Source organism: Poecile atricapillus, chromosome 3 (assembly GCF_030490865.1).
Source record: "Poecile atricapillus isolate bPoeAtr1 chromosome 3, bPoeAtr1.hap1, whole genome shotgun sequence".
NCBI lineage: Eukaryota > Metazoa > Chordata > Aves > Passeriformes > Paridae > Poecile > Poecile atricapillus.
This window is the reverse complement of record NC_081251.1, coordinates 82,602,136-82,625,434: the sequence shown is the minus strand read 5'-3', so window position 1 is coordinate 82,625,434 and position 23,299 is coordinate 82,602,136. Positions and strand designations below refer to the sequence as shown.

At 35.7% G+C, this 23,299-nt stretch overlaps 1 protein-coding gene across 2 annotated transcripts in view; it reads right to left on the bottom strand.

The window, feature by feature from the left end:
- The window catches only part of AKT3 (AKT serine/threonine kinase 3), a 152,700-nt gene that overhangs the window by 63,002 nt on the left and 66,399 nt on the right, over positions 1 to 23,299 (bottom strand). For both annotated transcript variants that reach the window (XM_058836914.1, XM_058836913.1), the window contains exon 3: positions 10,719 to 10,844. In XM_058836914.1, coding sequence (XP_058692897.1) covers positions 10,719 to 10,844 — 126 coding nt within the window. The remainder of the gene's footprint in view (positions 1 to 10,718; positions 10,845 to 23,299) is intronic.

Sequence of the window (23,299 nt, the reverse complement as noted above, 5' to 3'; positions counted from 1 at the left end):
TATGTAGTTTACTATTCTTCATTCCAGTTAATGTTAACGCTTTACAGAAGTCATATGGCATGTACCACTTAACAGGGCATGCATTCTTTTCACAGAAATAAATTACTTTGGCTTGACATATTTTCTCTTCACAAATTTAGGATCCTGAAACCTCAACTATCATCTACTGCAACTTTTTTTCTTTGAAAAAACAAAGAAAAGTGGAAGTGGATATGTTTACTGCTAGTATGTTTTTATGCAGATTAGCAGAACACCTCAGAAGCTTGACAGAGACGGCTATGAGAAACAAAAGAGGAATGAATATTGTCCTGTGCATATGTGTATTCCTTGATGAACAAACTTAAATATTCACCTTATCTCTATAAATTATTATGTAAGTCAGACTTCTCACTGTCAGGAATGGAGATGACATGGCATTTAACAAACATTTCATTAAAAAAAGGGAATCAGTAGTTTACCCTCATTGTTTACACACATTCTGCTAGGTCTTGGATGGAATGAGAGTGATCCTCAACATGTGGAAGATCTACAGCAGGATGGACACAAGAATAGGGAGTTTAACACAAAAGCTGGAAGAGAAACAAGGCAGACAGAAGAACGATGAAGTAGAGCTGCTTAGGGTACCTAACCAGGGTTGTAGCCCAGTGCAATTACTTATGAGATCAAAGAAATCCCCGTCTTCGGGGGATATGGTTGAAGTCCACCTATGATCATGGTGGCAGTGAAGGTAAGGTTAACAGGGTTTTTTTCTAACTTCATCAGCTGAAGTTCCAAGGGACATGTGTGGCTACCTTCCTAGCAGAAGAGACTAGATGCATTGTCTGCTCTAAGATTATCTCATCTTACTCCTGACAAAACCATCCTCTCATCTTTAAACCTATCACACTTCAATCATGTAGGCTGAAATTTTCTTTACTGGGTGTCTGCCTAAAGCTGCACACTGCTGGAAAACGCTGCCTTTTGGAGAAGAGACTTAAAACTTGGCAAATCAAGACCTTTGATATCCTTTTAGTATTCCTGTGAAAATGTAAGGCATCTGGCCACACTACATGTGGGAGGGATAAGAGTGCAGTGGGAGGAGGGTAAAAAATTACAATAGCAATTACTAAAGCATAAAATCATTGGAAGTCTATGCATTGAGTATAATCCAGAGGCTACAGCTATCTCCTACCCCTCCACATGCTGAATCGAAATCATTTCTTTTATATTCATAATGCCTTACCCTCTTCCTCAGACAATATGAAAAAGAAACTACCTCACAGGTAGTTTCAGGCAAAATTTTTCAGGCAAAATCCAATGTAGAAAGATGGCATACAGCAAGTTATTTACAAGTGAGCTGTTAGGAACAAAAAGACTAGAGAATAAAGGGAAGAAAGTGGTAATAGGACAGAAAAAGAACTGGAACTTATTTGAGAAAGAAAAGCATAGGGATAGCTAGAGTATAGCCAAACTAGAGTACCTAGTTTAGAGGAAGGAAGATGAAAAAAGCTGCTAGGGAGAAAAGTGAGCTGACTGTGTTAGGACTGAACAGTCTGAAGGAAAAAAGGTGCAGAGACACACCTGCAGAAAAATCTGTACCAATCAAAAAGCACATCCTCTCCAATGCCTGTGATGGAACTGATGATTTTGAATTCCACCATTTATTTTCTTTTTGCCAGTATATACAAATATACACACATTTAAATTGCATTACTTAAGTTTTCCAACTCATGTATGAAAAAAATTGAACTAATAGAATTACACCTGCAAATGTTATGCATAATATGGTCTTCACTTATATATATGTGTATATATATAGGTATATAATATCCTACAAAAGTATAATAAATATATATATTGGTATGTACTTTAAGTAAATCTGTATGTATATACTGATTTGTATATATATAATATATATGTATATATGTATATATATGTATATAGATATACACATATATGTATATGTGTAATATACTACTTATATTACATTTTTAGTCAGTCCTCAGTGATTATGCACATTATTAACAAGAATAAAATATTTATTAACATTATAAATAATAATAAAAATTATTAACAAAAAAACATTTATTCTGACTTTTCATAACAGATGATTAACTAAATCAAAGAAAGGTAATAAAAAAAAACCTTAAGAATTGAAAGTGGTATTGAAAACAAAAAATATCCAGAAAAATAACCCCCATAAATGCCATTTCACTATCACTGAGGAAATTATTGGAAAATAAAATTTAGAGAAACCTATTTCGCTTTGCTAATATTCTGTTACAAGTGGCTAAATATTTTATTTCCTCGTGGACGGTTAAAATTAAATGCATTCATATCTGTCCCTTATGAAGCAAACAGGGTTTCAGAAAGAAGTGGATGACCAGTGTATTCCCAGTAGAGGTGTACTACCCATTCTTCTCAAGTAGATAAAAATAACTGAAGTCTGCTGATATCTAGTAGACCCACATGTTTCATGTGCTTCTGTATACAAATGTATGGGATAAACAGTATTCCTGCCATGACTGAAACATGAATAAAAACTTCTCTGTGAATATCTTTCACCTACTACTGGGGGAAAAAAAAACTATTAAGATGAATAAGTGCTGTAATATACAGCTACTGCTAATTATCAAAATATTTTTCTACTAATTAGTGGAAAAACCATAGTAGTTTAAGACTGAGTGAATAGTTTGGAAAATACAAAAGCACAGAAGAAATTGAAACTGGCTACTGAGAGCTGGCTCTGAATGCTCGAGTGATAGTTGGGTCATTACCAAGAGTAGAGAACATTCTACCATAATGTCTTCAAGTTTGCTACTATACATAAACATATGTAATTAAAGGACTGAATCTCAACTCAAAACAGTTGGAAGTCTAAATTATCATTCAAAAAGATGAGTAAGCCAGTAAACAGACAGACTCAACTTTGTGTTCTTGTATGCTAGCCATCTACAATTTGGAATTCCACATTTTATTCCTAAAGCTTTCTGCCTTCTGAGATGAAACATCGGTCATGAGAACTTCTCCTTAAATATTAGAGGGGATGAAAAATCTTGGGGGAGAACACTTGTTCAAAGCAGCACAATATAAAAACAGTAACAGAGATTGACAACACTGTTCCAGCAAGTGCACAGCACTCCTTTGGCCATTTTTGGATGTATACAGAAAATGGAAAAAAAATTAAATTAAAAGAGTAAAAAGAAATGCAATGAGTGTTTCTCAATTATTGATATTATCCTTTTAAAAGACAATTCAAAGTCAGGTACATACCAGCGGTTAACTTTTGTCCTCATATTGACAACCAACCTGACAATTCTAAAATGTTAGACTATCTTTTTCAAATAACTGCTACTGTCTAAATTAAGTAGTTATGCTAGTTAAACTCTCCTGAGCAACTCTAACTACAAACTGTATTTCAAAACGTTCTGTTTACTTTACACCATTCTGAACCACAGATGACAAAGTTTGCTTGAAGCTGTAATTACTCTGCAAAGCTGGGAAGCCAATTAGAGGGCCTGAAACCTGCCAGTTCCAAAAAAAAAAAAAAAAAAAAAAAAAGCACAGATCATCTGTTCAGATTTTATTAAAAAGTTTAAAGTTTGAATTCTATAACTTTAACTGTATAATCACCAGCATTCTTTTCCCAAATGCAGTCACTCAGCACAAAAAAAACCCAGAAAGAACACTAATACAATTTTATTATTTCATATATGAAAGGTTTCAACTTCAGCAGAATGTGTTGATATGGCTAGACAAGAATACTAAACATTCAAGCAGCCATAAAAAATTGTACTAAAAAATGAACAGAAGGCTGCATATCTGAGAAATTACTTCTAATACAGACAATACAGACTGAGTTTCAGCACAGAGGATAACTTCCCGTGATTATCAAATGATATCAAAAAATAGTATCAAGCCACTGCTTGCATTATTTATAATGTTTCCATTTTTTAACATATAGGGAGAGTGTTGTCTTTACACAGACCTATATCTCTCTATGTATCTATCTGCATTAAAATTTAACTTTGATTTCTTATTTTTCCCTTGATTTTTCTTTTACAAGATAAACATTTTTGTCACAACCTTTGCCTATTTAATTGCTACTATAATTTTTCTTTCTCATATCAAAATTTAATGAACATACTTCTTACAAATACCTTTTTCTGTTGTTGCTAGTCTGTATTCCAAATCCACAGTTCTCTGATGACCTTTTTTGTTAGACAAATAGACAACTAGCAGAACCAATAGACCATTTTCATAACACAGAGACAGATACACATATTGGGGCTCATATACACATGAAAATCCATTAATTTTACGTATAGGAAAAAAAATACGTGTGTGGGGTGTGTGATACACCCCTAGCTTAGTCCCCTTTTGATTCTCCCACTTGTTTACCAACTTCCCAAGGGAAATCTACTTCTCTGAGGCTTTCCAAAAGGCTTACTACTTACTACATCTTATCTATGTTGAGTATCACCTTATGCTTAAGTTTGGTCACAATAGAGATTTATGTGAACAATTTAATATCTCTTCTTTCATCCAAACAAATAGAAGTTTATCCTAAAAATACTGTTCCCAAAACTACTCATAATAGATTGTTTTTGTCCATTGTTCGCTTGATCACACCACTCTTTTTTTGGCATTTCCCATTTCTTACCCAGCTCTATCACATCAAATATAGGTAGCTTTTCAACATTGTCTGTGTCCCCACTCTCATCCTTGTTATCATTTTTAATTCAGTATCAAAATGCCACCCATCCGTTTACTGTTACAATTTCATCATCAGTACTCTAAAGCATATCTAATTTCCCTCTGTTTGTCATACAATTCTCTTTAAAATCCTTCTTAAAACTCTCCTTCACCATGCCTTACAAACAGGGGGGAGGGAAGGAGGGAGGGAGAAAAGAAGGGAGATGAGAGTAAAAATCTAACCTTGACAATGGATTAGTTGTTGATGTGCTGAGACCACTGCCTGTACTACAGGCTAATACTGTCTCATTGTTTTCTCATACTCCCCCCATCTGTTTGCATCCATCTGCTGTCACTTGTTTTATATTTGGAATTTTAGTATTTTGGAGCAGGGACTGACTTTTTGTTCTGTATGGGTAAAAATCCCACTTCTGTGGGGCTTGGCTCATGACAAGCACTTATATGTGCTTTGATAATATAACAACGTGTATGACAAAAAAAAAACTTAATTATATTCCTTGAAGCTGTAAAAGATCAAACTTTGTGCAGTTCATCATGCTGCAAAGTCTTTTATTTCCAATACTTCAAAAAGTACCCAAGTAGCATCTATGTCTTCCTGCCACTACAACTAGTTTATCATTTGCCCCTTCGTGCAAAAAGGGAGAATGGAAATAGGAAATTTCTGCATGGGTTTTGCCTGGACTTTACTTTGTTTTAGTGGAAAACAGTAAAATGATACGTCCTTCTCTGTCTTTCATGCAAACACCCCAGTTTTATTTAAGCAGTTGGGAATATCACACTGGCATAAAAACTTTCAGGCCTGGCTATAAACTTCTAAGTCAAAGGACAGGATATTTTAAAGCCTCCCAAATATTTCTCCATACAACACAGATGGAAATATTTCCTATACACAATAGGCTTGAGTTTGAATTTCCATAGATGTATTTGCGAATGCAGTATATGACACATACATTGAATTTTTCTCTCCACAAGTATTTCCAATATTGAATGAACATTACTTATTCAATTCTACTACTATTACTTTGAAATCAAATTCACACTGAAATTATAAGTGCAGTTATACCTTATCTCTGGGTTCATGTAATCCAGTATTGTAACAATTTTTTTTAAATGGACTTAAATCTCATTGAAAAATTATTTCTGGAGTTACACACTTTGGTCTAATGCCAAAGTATTTCACTACATAAATTAATCTCACTTAAAACAGCCATACATATTTTCCTACACATTACTTCAAAGAATGTCTTCAGAATTCTTTAAGCCCTAACATTATTCCCCAAAACCTTTCAATTTTCGTGTTTTGAAGTTTTTTAAAGCCTAAAAATAATAAAATCTTGTCTCCAGCCCACTGAAAAGTTAAGACCAGGAAAAAGCACATATACTCCATTTAGAATAGCCAAGGTTCTTTATAATCATTTCAGCAGAGAAAATAAAAATAAAATTAAGTTTATAAAAGGTTACCTTTTCATAATAATAATAATAAAAATATAATAAATTGCTTTTTCTTTTTAAAGATAAGAAAAAGGGTAGCTGTACCAGAGTGCTTAGAAAGTATTATCTTTCAAGATAGGAAAAAAGTTCCAGGTGACATAATTCTTGGCCAAAGATCAAAGGATACTGTGAAGGGAAACAGCTCTTCCCAATTATTCCCCATGTAAAGATCCAAATGAAGGCAAAGGGCCAATTCTTAGAGATACTTCATTCCAAATGTGCCGCGTGATTACCTACACATTCACTGCGCATGTGAGAAGTTGGGTTTTTTTCAAATCAGTGAAGTCACAAATCTTCCTTAAGTAGAACTGAAGTAGAATTCTTCCCCACTCTGCTTTCCCAAATAATGATGACAATCAAAGACCACAGTGGTTTACATAAAGCAGCATTTATTCCACTTATACAACAGTGGGCCAGCTGAAAACCGCATTATGTAGCCATGTTGGATTTTTTTGAGGGAATGGGAGGGTATTGAGGAAATACATCCTATTACCCAGAGTATTAGTTTTGTTCTCAAAGAAGCAGAATGGAGTTTTAAAGACAAGACATTTTTATAAGACCTCTGCCTGTACAGAGAAGTCATACCAACTGAATCCAAAATTATTTTTAAACTGGTTCTGACTGCATAAATGCCTAAGCAAAAGCAATTTAAATTAACATATTTTATTTTGCAGTTGAAGTGGGCTAGGAATGCACACCCACGCAGTTACCATGACTCAGTCAATCAAGAGTATCTATACAAGCTACAGTAGTTTGATTACTTGCAACTGCTCCTCTCTACCTGAAAAGAGCTGAACTGATTTTGAACCAGACAATTCCAGTATGCTCACACCTCTGAATTTACCCCTGAAAACCAGTATCACCCGGTTTTAAGTTTTCACAATGAACTTCCCACCCATGTAATTACACCGCCTTCATTTATCTTCAAGTGCACGGTAAGATAGCATGGCAGAGCTTTTTGTGAGTCTCAGTGTCAGGGCATGAGCATTAAGGGATAACAGCCTACTTCAAATACACAGCTCTCGCAACGCCCGTTTAAAAGAAGGTGGTTCTGTTAGGTATAAAATAAGCTGGCTCTGCAGGAGAGGAACCAGTGATTCCTGCACACTATTCAGTGCCACCAAAACTGGCTGATTTGTTCGTCCTGCAACCTTGCAGCAGCTCCAAGATGCAGTGTAGGGTGCCCATGTCTGCCTTCCCTGTGCACTCAAAGTTCAAGAGTAGTGGCCACAGTGGGGTAAAGTCCATTCAGGACACCTAAGAACAGCCTGTGTCCTTCCCAAAGGCTCAACTCCACTCAGCTCCACTCTGTCATACCCTTCACTCAACCATGTTTCATCTTCAGTGCTCCAAGGAAGAGAGATCACTCATGTCCATTTCAGGCCCACATGGTTCCCCTACATTTTAGGTGGCTGGCAATGGACTGAAGCACATGTGTGGTGCCTCAGTGTCTCACTCTCTCTGTAAAGAGCCTACCTGTTTACACACACACACTTCCAAATGCATTCCCCCCACGTTTCCTCCCAGAACACCCCAAGGAAAAGGGATGGCCTCTGAACACTCCATTCTATGACAAAACATTCCTCAATGAGAAAGGCTCTGTTTGGAAAGACATATTTATCACTGGAAGCACTTTTAGCAGTATGTAAAATCATTCTCTCCAGCCTTCTCATCATTTCCAATAGAGTTCACAGATGACAAAGGATCAAGGGAATATAAATTAGGTGCAGAACTTTAAATTTATCTTGGAAGGAATCAGGGAGTCACACCAGGGGAAATAATACTACGCCTGGAAAAGAGCTTTACTTTTGCAAAGTAAAGCTGATGTCACAGGAGTGGAAGTCAGGGGACACTGGTGGGAAAATATCTGTATGATGGAAGTACCTAGCTTGACAGAGCTGCTTATGAAAGTTTTAAACTACACAACAAATATCATACAAAGTACAACCGTGCAACTTTCCCATGTTTAACTCCAACAGTACTACAAAAATAATACTACAGCCTTGGCCTTTTCTGCTTAAATAACAAATTGCAAGCAAGAGCCAAAGATGTCTATCATTTGTTGAGCAAAAAGTAGACTGAGACCACACTCTTACTTTACAGATAGCTACAAAGATTACATGAAGATAGGACTGTAAAGACATATCTTTAAGTCCCTGCCAACCTAATCAAGATGGTATTAACAGTGATCTCACACTCCATCTGCCTGGCTAGTAATTTATGAAAAACGTACTTCACTATTACAGGAAAAATATGTTGCACTGCTTGTGGCCACAAACCTACTGCAGCAGCTCAGGAACTCTTGGATCAGAGGCCGTGAGACCAGTTCTTGACATTTACCAGGTACTTCCCATGAGATGTGATTCATTCATACAGCAATTTTGTTTGTTTATTTGCCCTACCGATGATCTCATCTTCAGATAGATAAAATAGCTGATAAACTTACAGTCCCTTGCAATTTAAAGTGCAATACCATCCTGGTTTGCTTTTCATCCTGTGAATTCTACACAGGCACTCTACTTAATTTCATGAGATTCTTTGGATGAGTGATATATCTCCCTATTCTTGCACTGATCAGCCAACTCTTCTGATAAAATTACGTCTTTTCCTGTCAGAAAAACAGAAAAAGTCATCTTGCTTATCAAAACTGGATTTCTTTAATTAAGATTTAAATATTATATTATATTATATTATATTATATTATATTATATTATATTATATTATATTATATTATATTATATTATATTATATTATATTATATTATATTATATTATATTATATTATATTATATTATATTATATTATATTATTCAATTAATAATTCAGTTTTTCAACTAATATTGCATGCTTGTTCCTTTAGCTTACACAGCTTAATAATCAGACCTATGAGACTTACTACCTGAAGAAAGGATTTTTTTCGTTTCCTTTTTTTTTTTAGCTGGGGGGGAGGGGTGTGATGCTGTCATTTTTGAAAACAATGTGAAATCTTTTGATTTCTATGAAGGCAAAGTTCAGGGACAGCATTCTAATATCAGAATTACATAACAGAACCTCTGGGTACCAAAAAAACCCCAAGCAAAACCAGTACCAACACACTGGACATTATGATATAATAATTGCTAATTATGTATTTCCTTGCTTAGCAGAGCTACCATTTGGATCACCCTTCTAGTTGCTGCAGCAAAGGAAGACAGAATTTCAATGAAGAACATGGTAAAGCAGGACAAAAAAGCCCACTGTATTTCTAGAAATTGTCTTTCTTCTGCAAACCAGGGAAAAAGAATCTAGAAAAATACTACCTGCTAAAAAAGCAATTAGAATATGCAGAACAATAACTGAGGAATGAATAATGGCCTATGATTTAGTCAATTCCTACTCATATGAACAACTTAAAGACATCACTGCTTTTATGCTGAATACCAACGAGGCAAAACGAGCCTCTAATACTATGAGAAGGTTTGCACAAGCAATATAATTTTCTGTTGCAATAAGAATATGTAAAGTTTTCTTCTTCTAGATGTGAGGCAAGACATGGGCTTGGAGCATGCGATTATTTTCTTCCCAAAAAAATAGACAAATTACTTTGTATACACAAAGGCTGAGTCAGTCTCAAGTACAATTTTATCAAGAAAATAGGAAAATTCAGTCTCAGTAGCATTTGTTCCATGTTCAGCAGTGAAGATTAAGGGAACCCTTTCCTCAAGTACTAATACTCTTGTGGTGGCTCCTATACTTCTCCATAAAACTAAACACCACCACTTTTTGTATTGCAGTACACAATACAATTTTGAAAGAAAATGGGTAAATTCTCTAGTGTTCCTCTGAAAATTTCTAGCTGTGATATTTGCAATTCAGAGATTTTTTTGCCCCGTTACTTTTCTCCTCAAATACTTTCATTTCTGTTCAGAAACACTCACCAATCTCACAGATCAAAAACCCTACAAATTTGTCTTTTAGAAACATTCTTGGAAAACACGCAATCTTCACTTTATCCAACAGATACACACGTTGTAGCTTTGTTAATATATTCCAATTGTCTGATTGCTTGAAATTACCCATTAACCAGGCTGGAGAGCTGATTACCTGATTATCCAAGAGAAGAATAACTTAGCATGATTTTGTGTCATTTGAAAGTCTAGATAATTTTCAAATTAATTTGAGTTTTCAAGTGAACTCAAAGATACTAATGAAAAACAAAGAGGTCCGAGATCTAAATAGAGGTAAACTTTCCAGGAATTTTCTTCTTACAGTAATTATTTGTCAAATGTCATTGTTATTTAGAGACACTTCAGACATACACACATAAAATAAGAACTTAAGACTTCCAAAAAACATTCAAAAACCAATGCATGGATCTTCTATGCTACTGTAAATACATCTTGTAGAGCTGGATGTAAGATTACAGGTGTATTAGTATGGCACATGGCATTAAACTCCCAATGTTATCTATAAAATTTGAATTATACACGAAGCAATATGTAGCAGATAATCTGTCAATATGCTGAGAGAATAATAAATACTGGAAATACATACTTGCCACTGAAAAGTTGTTGAGTGGATATGGCAGATCCACATCCTGGGGCTTCTCCTTATAGCCTATGAAAGAGCCATCTGTCTTTAGCAGGAAGTATCTTGGCCGCCAGTTTTTTATATATTCTCCTAAAGGAGAAGGGAAAAAAAAAGTTCATTAACACTGTACAAAAACCTCAAATCTGAATATTAAAAAACATATTCTATTGTCAGTATCAAACATTAATTATAACTAAATCTTTTCAGATGTTTTCAATTTACAGAGAAAACCTTAACTCTGTCCAAAAGAAGGGAAAATTGAATTGCAATGGTAAGCCTGGACTGTACAACAATGTCTCTGGAATAAGAAGCTACAAGCATGGTATAGTAATATTGTATAATTCTGAATTTTATCAAACTATACATTTCAAATATCCTGCATGCTTACACCATAAATAATTAACAATTTTTTTCAGCTTGCCTTTTAATAATCAAATGAAATCTAAATTGTCACAAGGTAGAACACTTACCCTGCTGAGTCAAACCAAAAAAAAGTCATTAATTTTCTCAAAACATACACTAAGCAAAAACAAGGAAATTGGGGGTAATGGGAAAACCTACACTAAATATACTTTAAAAATATAGCTGAAAGCAAAAGGAATAAATAAGAAAAAGTAGAAGCCAATTACCTTCTAAGAGGTAAGTCCACCAATAAACCTACCATTCCATCTTTCCCCAACCCCATCATGAGCAAAAGATTCTGCATTCTGAACCTATGAGGAATTTAGGATCAGAAACATACAGAAGACACAACTCCTTAATTAATGCCACTTACTTGCTATTAAGGGTTAAAAATTTCATTAATACTATTATACTTTACAATGCCACATAAGAATTCAGTAAGAATTTCATTTTAGAGTGCAATTACTTAGTTCAGTACAGGTTAGCTTAGATTTTCCCAACTTCCCTCATCTTTGATTTCTATAAATTCCGGAGAGTAAATAATGACTATTACTAAAACTTAATTTAAAGTCACTGTTTCATCGTTATTCAAGTGAACATTTTCAGAAAAAAAGTGTATTAACAATGCAGAATTTCCAACAAGGAACCTAGGACTTGTCACCATTTGTGAGATGCTCAAAACAAACTATCCTAGGGTCTGCACTGCTCCTGGACTAAGCCCCAGCCTGGCAGTGCCCTCTACCACATCAGCACCTTGTTAGCTGTAGCTACACAGCTTTTAGGCCATTCAAAAGTCAGGAAGAAGTTTACATCCATCTAACGTGGAGGTTACTTCATTCAAGGGTAATCTAAAAATTCATTAATCTCACCCTCACCTTTCCATCACAGCAATCAACTAATTGTATCTGAAGTTTGACATGGGAATTGTTGATATGGCATTGAGGAACTTGAGCACAGCTTGACAATACCCATGGCTTAACAAATCCAACTGCAGCCACTAGCATGTCCAATGTTCATGTATTTAAGGAGAGAAGGTGAGTAGGGAATACAAGACAAAGAAAAGAAGAGAACAGTTAACACTGGGGTATTCAGGCTGGCTTATGTAGCAAAACTCTTCCTACTTAGTCCTGCTTCTAGATAGCAGGATACTTGCTTGACTGCTATACAGACATTTTCACATAGGTAGAAAGAACTGAAAAAGTCCAAGTGTAACTTAATTTGACCTCTAAATGAATACAGCAGATATGGCACTAGTTACATTTGTATTGATGCACAGGTTTCTCCCAGGCCTCTGGTTCTAGTTTGGCTGGGAACATCCCTACTGATACTGCCAGTCTAAGCTCATTTCACAGTAGGAAATACCAGTTAACATAACAAGCATTCAATAAAAACCAAAACAAAACTAACAGGTACAAGATACTTTGTAAGCTGAAGAAGAAACACAAGTACAGCATGAGGAAACAAACATGTAACTTTAATACCAACAAGAATGAAAAACTAAATCAGCATTACATGGAAAGCAATAAATTAAGTTTGCTGAATACTTGAACATGAAATAACCATAGGCCTAAGTAAAGGTATGAGTCATATTTTAAAAATATTTCAAATATTCCCTGCAACAAATTTTCTGAAATCTGCATGGGCTCAATAGTTGAAGCAAAACCAAAACCTTAAGTATCAGATCATCCAATGTAAGTTTTAAAAATTTTAACATCTTAGTTGCTTTCTTAAAGAGATGAAAAAGAGAATCTTCAGTATTTTTCTAATAAATTATATCTCATTTCATTGTAAGAGTAAGGGAGAGAAAATGCCTGCTACTGGGTCTGCAATCTATCCAGATCTTAGTCTTACTTGGGAGACAGGCAACCCAAATCTGCTGAAGAGTTCAAGGACAGCATGGAGACAATATCAACATGTCTAAAGCTGGTCAGCCATCCAAGGGCTTAGGTTTCAAAGAGAGTTCTGCTAGGAATAAACTGAAGAGGGAGATAAGCAGAGTGCTCTAAGGATCAGGGCTGACAGGGTAAGTACACTTAATAGTCACTGAGGAAAGAATGGCAGCCTTTCCTTACATACACTCGCCAGAATGAAACCTGTTGGAAAAGGAGACCGTTCTAACAGGTGGCCTTACAGACCCAGCACACATTTCTCTGATCGCCTGCTCCCTATTCACCACTTAGGACAACACTTCAGGTTGAGTACCCAGTAGCAGTCAAACACAGATTCCCTTAATCAGAAAACTGGACAGATTTTTAATCACCTACTGAGTTAGGCGGCTGATGTTATGCCTGGAGAAGAACCATTAGAAGAGCAGAATAGCACTTTCAAGCTCCTCTGAAGATAGTTAGCAACGCTGGATAAAAGCTAATCATAGAACAGAGAAGTACCAGTTTGCCCATGAGCATATCTGTACCTCTGACTTCGCTCTATAAACTACAGCCAGACAAAGAAAAAGCAATTTAAAAGCAACTGTGAAACACTATGGTTTCATAAGGATCCATATATTTCTTTCACAGATGTATTTCTTTAAAGAACGTTTCTCCCAAGTGATTTCCCAACATGAATGATGGTCAGACTATTTATTCAAAACATCTATACGAACACGCACACACACAAACCTTGGTTTTGTCTTGAAAATACCAACATTCCAACTCTTCTCTAAGGCTTATATGTGAATATTTATCATCTCCCCTATATTTATTTTGTAATTTAATTAACAAATGGGTGAACACTTTTGAAGACTAAACGGTGGTATCAATGAACAATTCACTTAGCTGCTCAAGTGGGTTAAGGGCTCTCAAAATGTACTCTAGGTGCTCTCTTATAACTGCATTCCTTTTACATAATCTGCCTAAATATAGAAAAACATTTCAGTCCATACTTCTTAATACACGTGCTTACTGATTTGCCTTGAAATAAATTCTCCCTACAAAAAATGCTAAAAAAAAGCAGTGTATTTCAAAGGAAAAAACACTTCCACATGTCTTCTAACTTAGCAGCCCTGCATTTAAAAGAAAAAAAAAGTGTATTTGCCAGTATTACCAATATTAAATCACTTTAAAGATATTTGGAATGTATATTTATTAATTACCTCAATGCAAGCATACTATAGGAAATTCTCATGTGAAATTTCTTAAATCAAGTGAAAAGTAATTCTATGAGAGAGGAGAAGTCCAGGCAAACCACAAGATATCCTGACAATTTAATAAAATGGAGCTACAGTATTTAAAAAAGCAGTGGATTTGCCATAGAGCAATAATCGGTTTGTACCCTGCTTCCTGCTGTGTTAATGTAAGTTAAATTATTATTTTGCCTAAATTTACACCCTTCTGAGTTGAAAACCACATTCTTTTAGGATCTGTTTATTAGACAATAAGAAGAGGTCTCTAATTGCAACTACTGCAGCAAAGAAAGCCAAATAATTCCTCCATCATTTCAATTCTAGGCGAAGTTTTTTAAGCTACTTGAGGAAAGTGGCACTAGAATATACATCTCGCTGATACATACAGACAATACATACATACACACAAAATACAAAATTTATGTTGTTGGGGTCTGCTTTTTTATTAACTACTGAGAGAATACACCCAAAAGACTTAAGTAAGACAGCAATATATTATTGAAGCACATGAAAATTCAACCTGATCTTCATGCAACAAGCACCCTTGCAACATGCAACTCTTTAATTAAGGTTGTATTTAATAATACACTGGCTAACAACAGTAACAAAGAGTGCTTAATGGAGGTTTGTTTAGAACATGACCCTCGTGGCTGCCTCTTTATTTGCCTCTGTACTACAGCCTTAATGACTTTTCTTTTTTTGCCTTTGACAGCCAGTAACAAGAAACCTGCCTTCAGGACAACATTTCACAAAATATGCTTATTCCAGCGATGCAACGTTGGTAGTTTTCTGTTGAGAAGCTTCAGAAAGGAGAGCTTTCTAAGAAATCATATGAGTAGTCAAAAAAATCTGTTTTAAAAAATTTATCACCCAAAATTTTTCAATTTCTTTTACTTTACGTCACAATTCAAACTCTCTCTTCAAACATGTATTTCACCTCAGATTCAGCAGTTGCTATTGCTAGTCTCACCATTTGTAATCTTTAAGCAAATGTAAATTTATCAATTATTGAAAAATTAATCAGTAACTTAAAATTAATCGTATTATTTTAAAATGTATTTTTAAAAAAACACTTTTGCAAAACATCTACAGTTTCCAATATGTAAATGGTTTCAGAGGTGTGAAGGAAATGTCTTTAATATACAGTGCTGATAAGCAACAGAAACCTGAGTTCAAAAACTTGCTTCCTTAAAAGAAGCAACAGCTGCCACACAGACATAAGTGAGATTTAAGGGTGGAAAAAAATGAGGGAAAAAAAAAACCCTCCAAAAAGAGAATACACCAAAATTCTGCCTTTTGTCTGTTTCATCAATTTCTCAGATGGATTTAAAAGAAATAGTACACAAACATTGTCCCCCATTATTTTTTCCCCTTTTTTTGTATGGCACTTTTTTTGTCAGATCAAACTCTCTACAACACCATTTACTAAAGAGAGGGGAAAAGACCCTGAATTTATCTAAGAGCATTAAGCAACATCATATAAAAGTAAATCACATAATTATATGCTATTTTTTAAAAAAAGAAACAACTGTAATTAATGTCAGGTCAAAGAAAATTATCAGAAATAATGCCAGTGGTTTTGAGATTGAATTTCCTTACCTTGGCCCTCTGAGGGCAGTGTTACCTAACACACGATTGGAAGCATCAGCAGACTATTTGATTAAGTCAGTAGACGCTAAGTAAATGCGAAGCACTTCTGTTAGAATATTTACTTATTTTTAATTTAATTATAAGAAGTTTGCAGCTCAGTTCAAAGCTACTGTAAATACAAATGTTTAAGATAACTAAAAAATATACCTATCCTCATAATTTATGTCCTTCAACCTAATGTAACTATGTAATAATATATTATGTAAAGTATTTTACACAATCTTATTGCATAGTAAAAATTTAAATGAAACTGTGATTTTTCCTAATGTGCCTTAGCGTTTTACAAGGTATTTTTTATTAGATGCCCTCTCATAAGTATTTGCTGGCAGTTCAAAGAAAAGCAGAATTTGGAACTACCACTTTCTGATTCTCTCTTACACTGTGCGACGGTGATTATTTATTTATACTAACTGTTTTCCCACGGTTGCCAGTAATGCTGAATGACATTTTGAGCACATCTGTACTTGCATTAGACAAATGAATTTTTCCAGTCCCAGCTGAGAAATAGGAAACATTTCATGATACATGTGGGCATTGGCTTATACCACAGCTAGGTTTCCTTTAAGTTTCTTGCAAATTGGGAAGTTTAGGTGAGAAAGTTCAAGTACCTTTCACTGTCCACACCACCTCAATAATCCAGCTTAGATAGAAGACTGCACAATTTATGCCCAGCTATTTACAGGTATGGTGCCAGAAAACAGTGAAAACCCCACAGATGTTAATATTCTGCAGAAGGCAGAGAGCAGCCTCGTGTATGAGCTCCAGAAGTGCCTCAGCTGAGCAAGGGGGGAGGAAAGCAGGGACAACCCTCTGTCCTCCATGCCAGCCCAGATGCACTGAAGAGCTGGCAAACAGTAGATTCTTTGTTCCTGAAACAGTACTAAGTAGTGACCAAAGAGAAGGGCTCCTACTAGTAAAGCAGATTCCTTCCAAGCAGAGGCGCAGTCGCGGGCAGGGAGAAGTCACAGAACAGCTCTCCATGGTTTCAGGTGCATGTCTGCAGCTAAAGTGATGGGGAGGACCAATCTCCCCAATGGAAAGATTCTCCCTGCTCTTACTGTGGGGTTTTCTTCCCCTCCAGGTTGCGAATGCAATGTACAAACATATTCCAGGGTTCTAGGGTTCAAATCACCAGCCACCATGGTTTTTCATTACGACTAGTGGAGTGAGTTATTGTCCTATCTTGTAAAAATGCAGCAGCACTTCAGCCCCTGCTATTTATTCAATGATTTCCTGTTGCATTAATAATCTTTTCTATAAAACATGCAAAAAAATCTAGAGGAAAGTATTCAGTAACAGAGAAACAGACATACCATTATTCACACATAAATGCAGTTTTGAAATTGGGAGTCTACAATATCCACTCAAAATTACTGGTGTGTTTTGGCAATACATGGAAAATAAACGTTCATTTTCATATGCATTCAATTTTGTCCTTTTAAAAAATCATACCAGAAATACTGAGTGAGCTGACATCCTGACAAATTGAGAATTGACCTTTACCATGCCCATTGTGAGCCAGCAGGAAGAAAAACTTGCCAGTTTCAACATCACTCTCACTTCCCCTTCATTCTTGAAGGATAAGAATTAGAACAATAAATAAATTAAATAGCAGTTGCTATTAGCACATGCTGTCTAGAACAACAGAGTCTTGTATTGCATCAGCATCTCTAAGCAACAAAGGTGATCAATATTTTCTAAATATGCTTGCTATTCAGGAATGGAAAACCAAGGTCTGGAAACATCTAGGAACGCTACTCACATTTTCTAAATATTTCTCTTCAACAAGGCAATATAGGATAAAAGCCCAAAAATGCTGCACTATTTACATGGTTTTCAGAACAGTGTTTTATTTTTTAGTAGTGTTAAGCTGTATTTGTGTAAATGCAAGCATTTTAAATACTGTTTCACATATTTTTATAGCTAAAACCCTAATGTTCTCAGTACTTTTAAATACTTATATATTTTTTTCTCAGCACTATCATCATCAAGTGGTACTTTGTCTAACAGAAAAAATACTCCTTTCTTTTCTTCTGCTTTTTCAAGTGCTAGTAGACCAAAGGATCTTCTTCAGGTTTTTGAAATATTTTAAGAGTAGGACAAGTATACAAATATTAATCTATAAATTACGGTGAACAAGACTGTCATTTACAGCAGCAACAATTTAAATTCATGTACTTAGTTAAAATGTATAGTCAGATGATTAAAATACAAATGCTTTTTTGCATGTGGCCAAGTTGAGTTAAACACCTTCCTAATATTATCTACTTACAGCATTTTGGAAAACAGCTAACACTGGTTTACACTAGAGATTTCAAACTTTCCATTGTTTGCAAAATATGGTAAGTTTGACAATACCATTATCCTTCAACTGAGCTTCTTTAAAGACATGTGCATTGTCAAAAATTATGCAACTTTTCCCCCCTTAAAACTGGCACACCTGCTAGCATGTTTTCATAAAGCAAACCGTCTGTCTTTTGAAACTGGCACATTGCAATAATTTTAAAATAGCTCCTCTGAACTTTCTCTCTGTCACTAGGTGTGCTCCTAGCCTCCAACCTTGCTAGGTGTCAAAAGGCCAGCACCAACACCATTCACCTATGTTTCTTCCTCAAGGCACATCACTGAAGTCAGCCTTTCTGCTTTGTCGCTTAGCCTGCATCATTGGCAAAGAATCAGTGTGAGATAAGCCCAAGCATTCCTCAAAGTGCTTGAGCTGGAGCACCCCATTACTGCTGCACATATCAGGAGACCTCTCTGGTTGCATGAAGTGCTTCATGATATGCAGCCTTGCAGCACTACCCAGAATAACTCAGCTTCCCACAAGCAGTGATGGAACACATGAAACACCAGAATTCTGGGAAGAAGAACCAGCAACCCAACTAACAGGCAAAAAGCTAATCTCCATTTGCAGTGCTGCTGACCTCTGTCCAGGCTCAGATGCAGAAATTGGTACTTGGGCAGGAGGCAGCCACACCTGAATTTTCAGTTAAAACTGAGAAAATCCAAAACTGACATTTCCCACTCTGCCACAGTGATGACAGACAGGAACATCCAATGCTCCCATCAGTAGTTATTGTTATCAAGGACCTACAGATGCTTATTAGATTTAAGATGAAAGAAACAATAAAAAGGAGTTCCTTGACTTTTGGTAAGGGCTTGGTGGGAAGCACTGGTAAGGTTCATTCCAATAATATTTAAGTTATGCTGTAAATGACAAAAAAAATCCTGATACATACTGATAACATGAAGACATGTTTGCAATCCACATCCACAATGCACCTCAACCACTGTTTCATTTTCCATTTTTCAGTTCAGTATAGATATCTGAATGTTGAATGTCACGTACTATTAGAGAAGAAAATGCATTATTTTAAAGTTTCTATTTTTATATTCAAAGTAAGAGATCACCTGTATAACAACGCTTTCCTTTAGCCTTTCTGGGCTAACTTAATTTCCCTCTGTGCTTGCATCCTTTCTCACATTTCTTTCACAGTATCCTGGAAACTCACCATAATCACTGAACAAGAAATAAGAAAGGATTTTAGTGAAAGAAAGAAAACTATATTCCTATGGAGCAATCCAAATTTATTTTATGTGCAACCGTCAAACAGGAAAATGTAAGTTATGCCTGACCAGCTCCTTGCCTTCAGAGAAAGAACTGAAAACAAGATCAAGCCGAAAGAGAAAATTAGTTGCTAATCTCATTCTAACCCCTAGCATACTCAATAATACAAGACAATCACCAATTGGCACTTTCTGCATAAGAAAAGCTCAGGATGCAGAAGTAGGGGTATGCAATGTACCAGCCTTGCAGCAGACAGACAAAGCTATGTAAGAACTTGTAAAGCACCTGTCCCCCAAATGTCTGAGACTGAAATAACTACATTACACTTTCTACGTCCACAAGTACCAAATTTGTTAAGTTCTTGCTTTGGGTTTTTTTAAGCTCACCACATGGAGAAATCAAAAGTTTTCTTCCCTACTGCAAGGAAAGGCTCTTTTTAGGAATAAACAACAGAGGGAGGGAAGATATTAAACTCCTGAACTAATTAACAGAAGTAAAGAAGGCGGTGGGGGACAATGATAATTAATATGTACCCTCCTCCTAACCAAATCTCCACATATATTCATTCTGTATATCCACACACAACAGCAGCATCATAAACCGTCTCAAGTTCTTGCCATTATTCAGTTCGACATCTGCACATGTTTATGCGTCTCTCCAAACAACCTCTTGAACACCCTGCTGGAGCTGTCATTTTTTTCTTCTCCCTATCTGGCAGATGGCAAGTCAACAATCGGCATCAACAGCAGCCGAATATCTCCCCCCTCCATCCAACCCCCCTAAACAGACACAATAATAACTTCTTTGTGCTTCCCCACAATGCAGCTGCTTAAACCATTTCGCTACAAGGCTGCTTTGCCTTAATAAAAAAAAAAAAAAAATAAAAAAAAAAATCCCTTCTGTCAAGTCTAAAAAGCAGCATAATGTTAAGCAAGCTAAAGCCACAGCACAGCTGCAAACGGGCAGACACATTGACAGCTCCTCCCTTAACAAAGCCCTGTGAATTGAAGGGGGTTCATCTGAGGCTCACACAGTAATTAGTATAAAAAAGTCCGACAGCCTCTATTATGCTCGGAAAAAAAAAAACTGGACAGAACTGGGCTGCTGTTTTGCGTCAAGAGTTCTGCTGCAGAGTAGATAAATCATGTTGGGTTTTTTTCCTCTCTTTTTAAAGACAGTAATAAGGAGGATGAGAGAAGCTAATTTGAAAACTTGGACACAGTAATTGTACCATATGGTGAGCATTTATCCCTTCTGAAATACACGCTAACAGTCACTTACATGCACAGTGCTTTGTTTTACAGTTGTTATTCTCCCTACCATATTCATAAAATGGATCTGAATATCCGATACTCCAGAGAAGTTGTGTGTAATTAGCAGCAAAACTGCCTGCGCTTAATATATTGGCCTACCATAGCAATCCAATTAATTGCAGAAAATCCCATGCCCCCAAATTTAAATAGTGTCCACTTCAAGGACTTTTGTTATTTATCTCAAACTAGCTAAATATCACACATAATAAAGTTCAGAGAAGTAATTTATTGACACTAACACTTATTGATACTGTTGGCTCTATAACACATGGCCAGGAAGTATTTTTCTTCTCATCCACACAGTATAGAGGAATTAAGAACCATTTAAGAGTAACCACAAAATATTTCAGTTCCATCATATTTGGGACAGGAACTACTTAGTAAATTAAAGGTGAAACTGAACTTCAACACAGGGCACGGGAGGGAGACAAAGACTTAAATCCACTCCCTCACCTCCACCCCCCTATTTTCTTCCTGGATCATCCATTTAAATATTTTTGTTAATAAACCAAAAGCTTAATTCATAAAGACCTGTAAAATTTGGAAAACATACCATCCAGCCCTTAGGATCTACTTGCTCCTTAGCACATACTTTCAGATTTTCACCCTTTTCGCCTGTACTTACAACCAAATCATCACAGAGTCACACAAGATAAGGAACCAGCTGAATTGAGCTGGGGAAATGTAGGTTTCTTTACATAAAGAAACACTGTTGTGAAATGGGAAAATTAATAAATCTTAGAGTGCTGCTTTCAGAAAATAAGATGCAGTAAACTTCCAAGCAAAGGAAATAAAAAAACTAAAACAGATTAAGGGATGAAAATTTGGGGGAAAATTAAACAGATACAAAATTAAGTCTGCAGCTGAGTATAACACACTTGCAAAAAACCCAAATGTTTTCTTTCTATTGGGTTTTACCTCAGATGACAACAACAGGATCTACCTCAGGTAAAAGAAAAATACTTTCACTCTAGATCAAAAAGGAGGTATTGGAGCTGAGTGTTAAGTACTAAAGAGTCCCAGAACTAGGCAGAATACATCTACAGTTACTAAGAAATTGTAAGTGAGGTGAAAGCTACAGGCAGAATCAGCTGTCCCTCACTGATAACACTTTGACTGAAGGCTTCTAAATGGAGAATTGTACCCCACAGCCCCATGGAAAAAAAAAATTAAAAATTTTAAAAATTAAAAAAAAACTTGAAAATTTCAAGTCACTTGCCTGGATGGCAATCAAAGAAAACTGCTTAAAATTCTGGTTTTAATCACACATTAAATAACACAAACTTACATAAGATAAAAAAGGCAACATTGCTTCTAAATAGAAAAATGATGCCCATCATGTGGGCTATGTTTAAGAACATCAAGAAAATAAAATGGATGGACACTGACACAATTTATTACATCTTTTAAGAAAAGCTTTTAATAAGTTTAAAGAAACTAATAATGTGAATAAAAAAAAAAAAAGCGGTAGAACAGAACACAGAAAGGAAATTAGGTAAAAGGATATCAAAATAGGATTACATAGTCTAATGTTCAACTTTCAATCCATGAAGCTCAACGGCTTTCTGTTAGGACCCTTTTCAGTGAATGTATACAATGATCTAGGGTTACCACTGCATATACTACCTGATAAAAAACTATTCAAGTTTATTAAGAAGGTGAAGAATTTCAGAGTGGCAACTCTATGCCAGTGAGCTGAGAAACACCAGATGAAATACAGTGAAGAAAAACTTGAATTAATAAATAGTTACAGAAAAAACTGAAAGGCTCACACACTGTTTAGTTTTCAACCAACCACTGAAGAACAATTAATATAACCCTTTTTTACGTATGCAACACTGAGAAGGGAAATATTCTCATTTGTAAAGTTATAGAATTTTACAAACACTGTAAGTATTATTCTAAGATAAACAAATTACAATTTTGAGAACTACGTTTTTAAAAAATTACATGACAACAGAAGAGCTTCAGAGACAAAACACACATAAACACAGAGAAATAACCAGAATTAGAGAGAAGCAAGAGAAGCAGAGTGAGGAGAGAAAGACTGGATTAGGCTTCACTTTCAAAGGAAGGACTACGACAAAAGGGTTTAACACAAATGGCCAATAGCAGAGTATCAGTTATTTCACAGGAACACATTTTTAGAAGAGTTCAGGAAAAGATTTTCAAACATTCTGTATCCACAGACCCAGCTGAATGCTATAAATTCACCACAAAACCAGTTTGCACCACTGGCAATGCAGCCACTCTTCCACCAATTTAGCACCCAATCCTACCAGCACCTTTAGGAAAAGCCAGCTTCTCCTTGAATGCTGTGACACATTTCCAAACTTGTGTGAGCACTTTTTCTTAAAAAGTAAAAATCTCATAATCAGGAAATCAGAGCAAACCATTTCAAAACAGGCATGTTCTTCCTTTAATTGCTATGAATCTTTTGCTCTAGCACAACTCCGGCACTAGCCAGGAAGTACTGATGGAATGAAAGCCC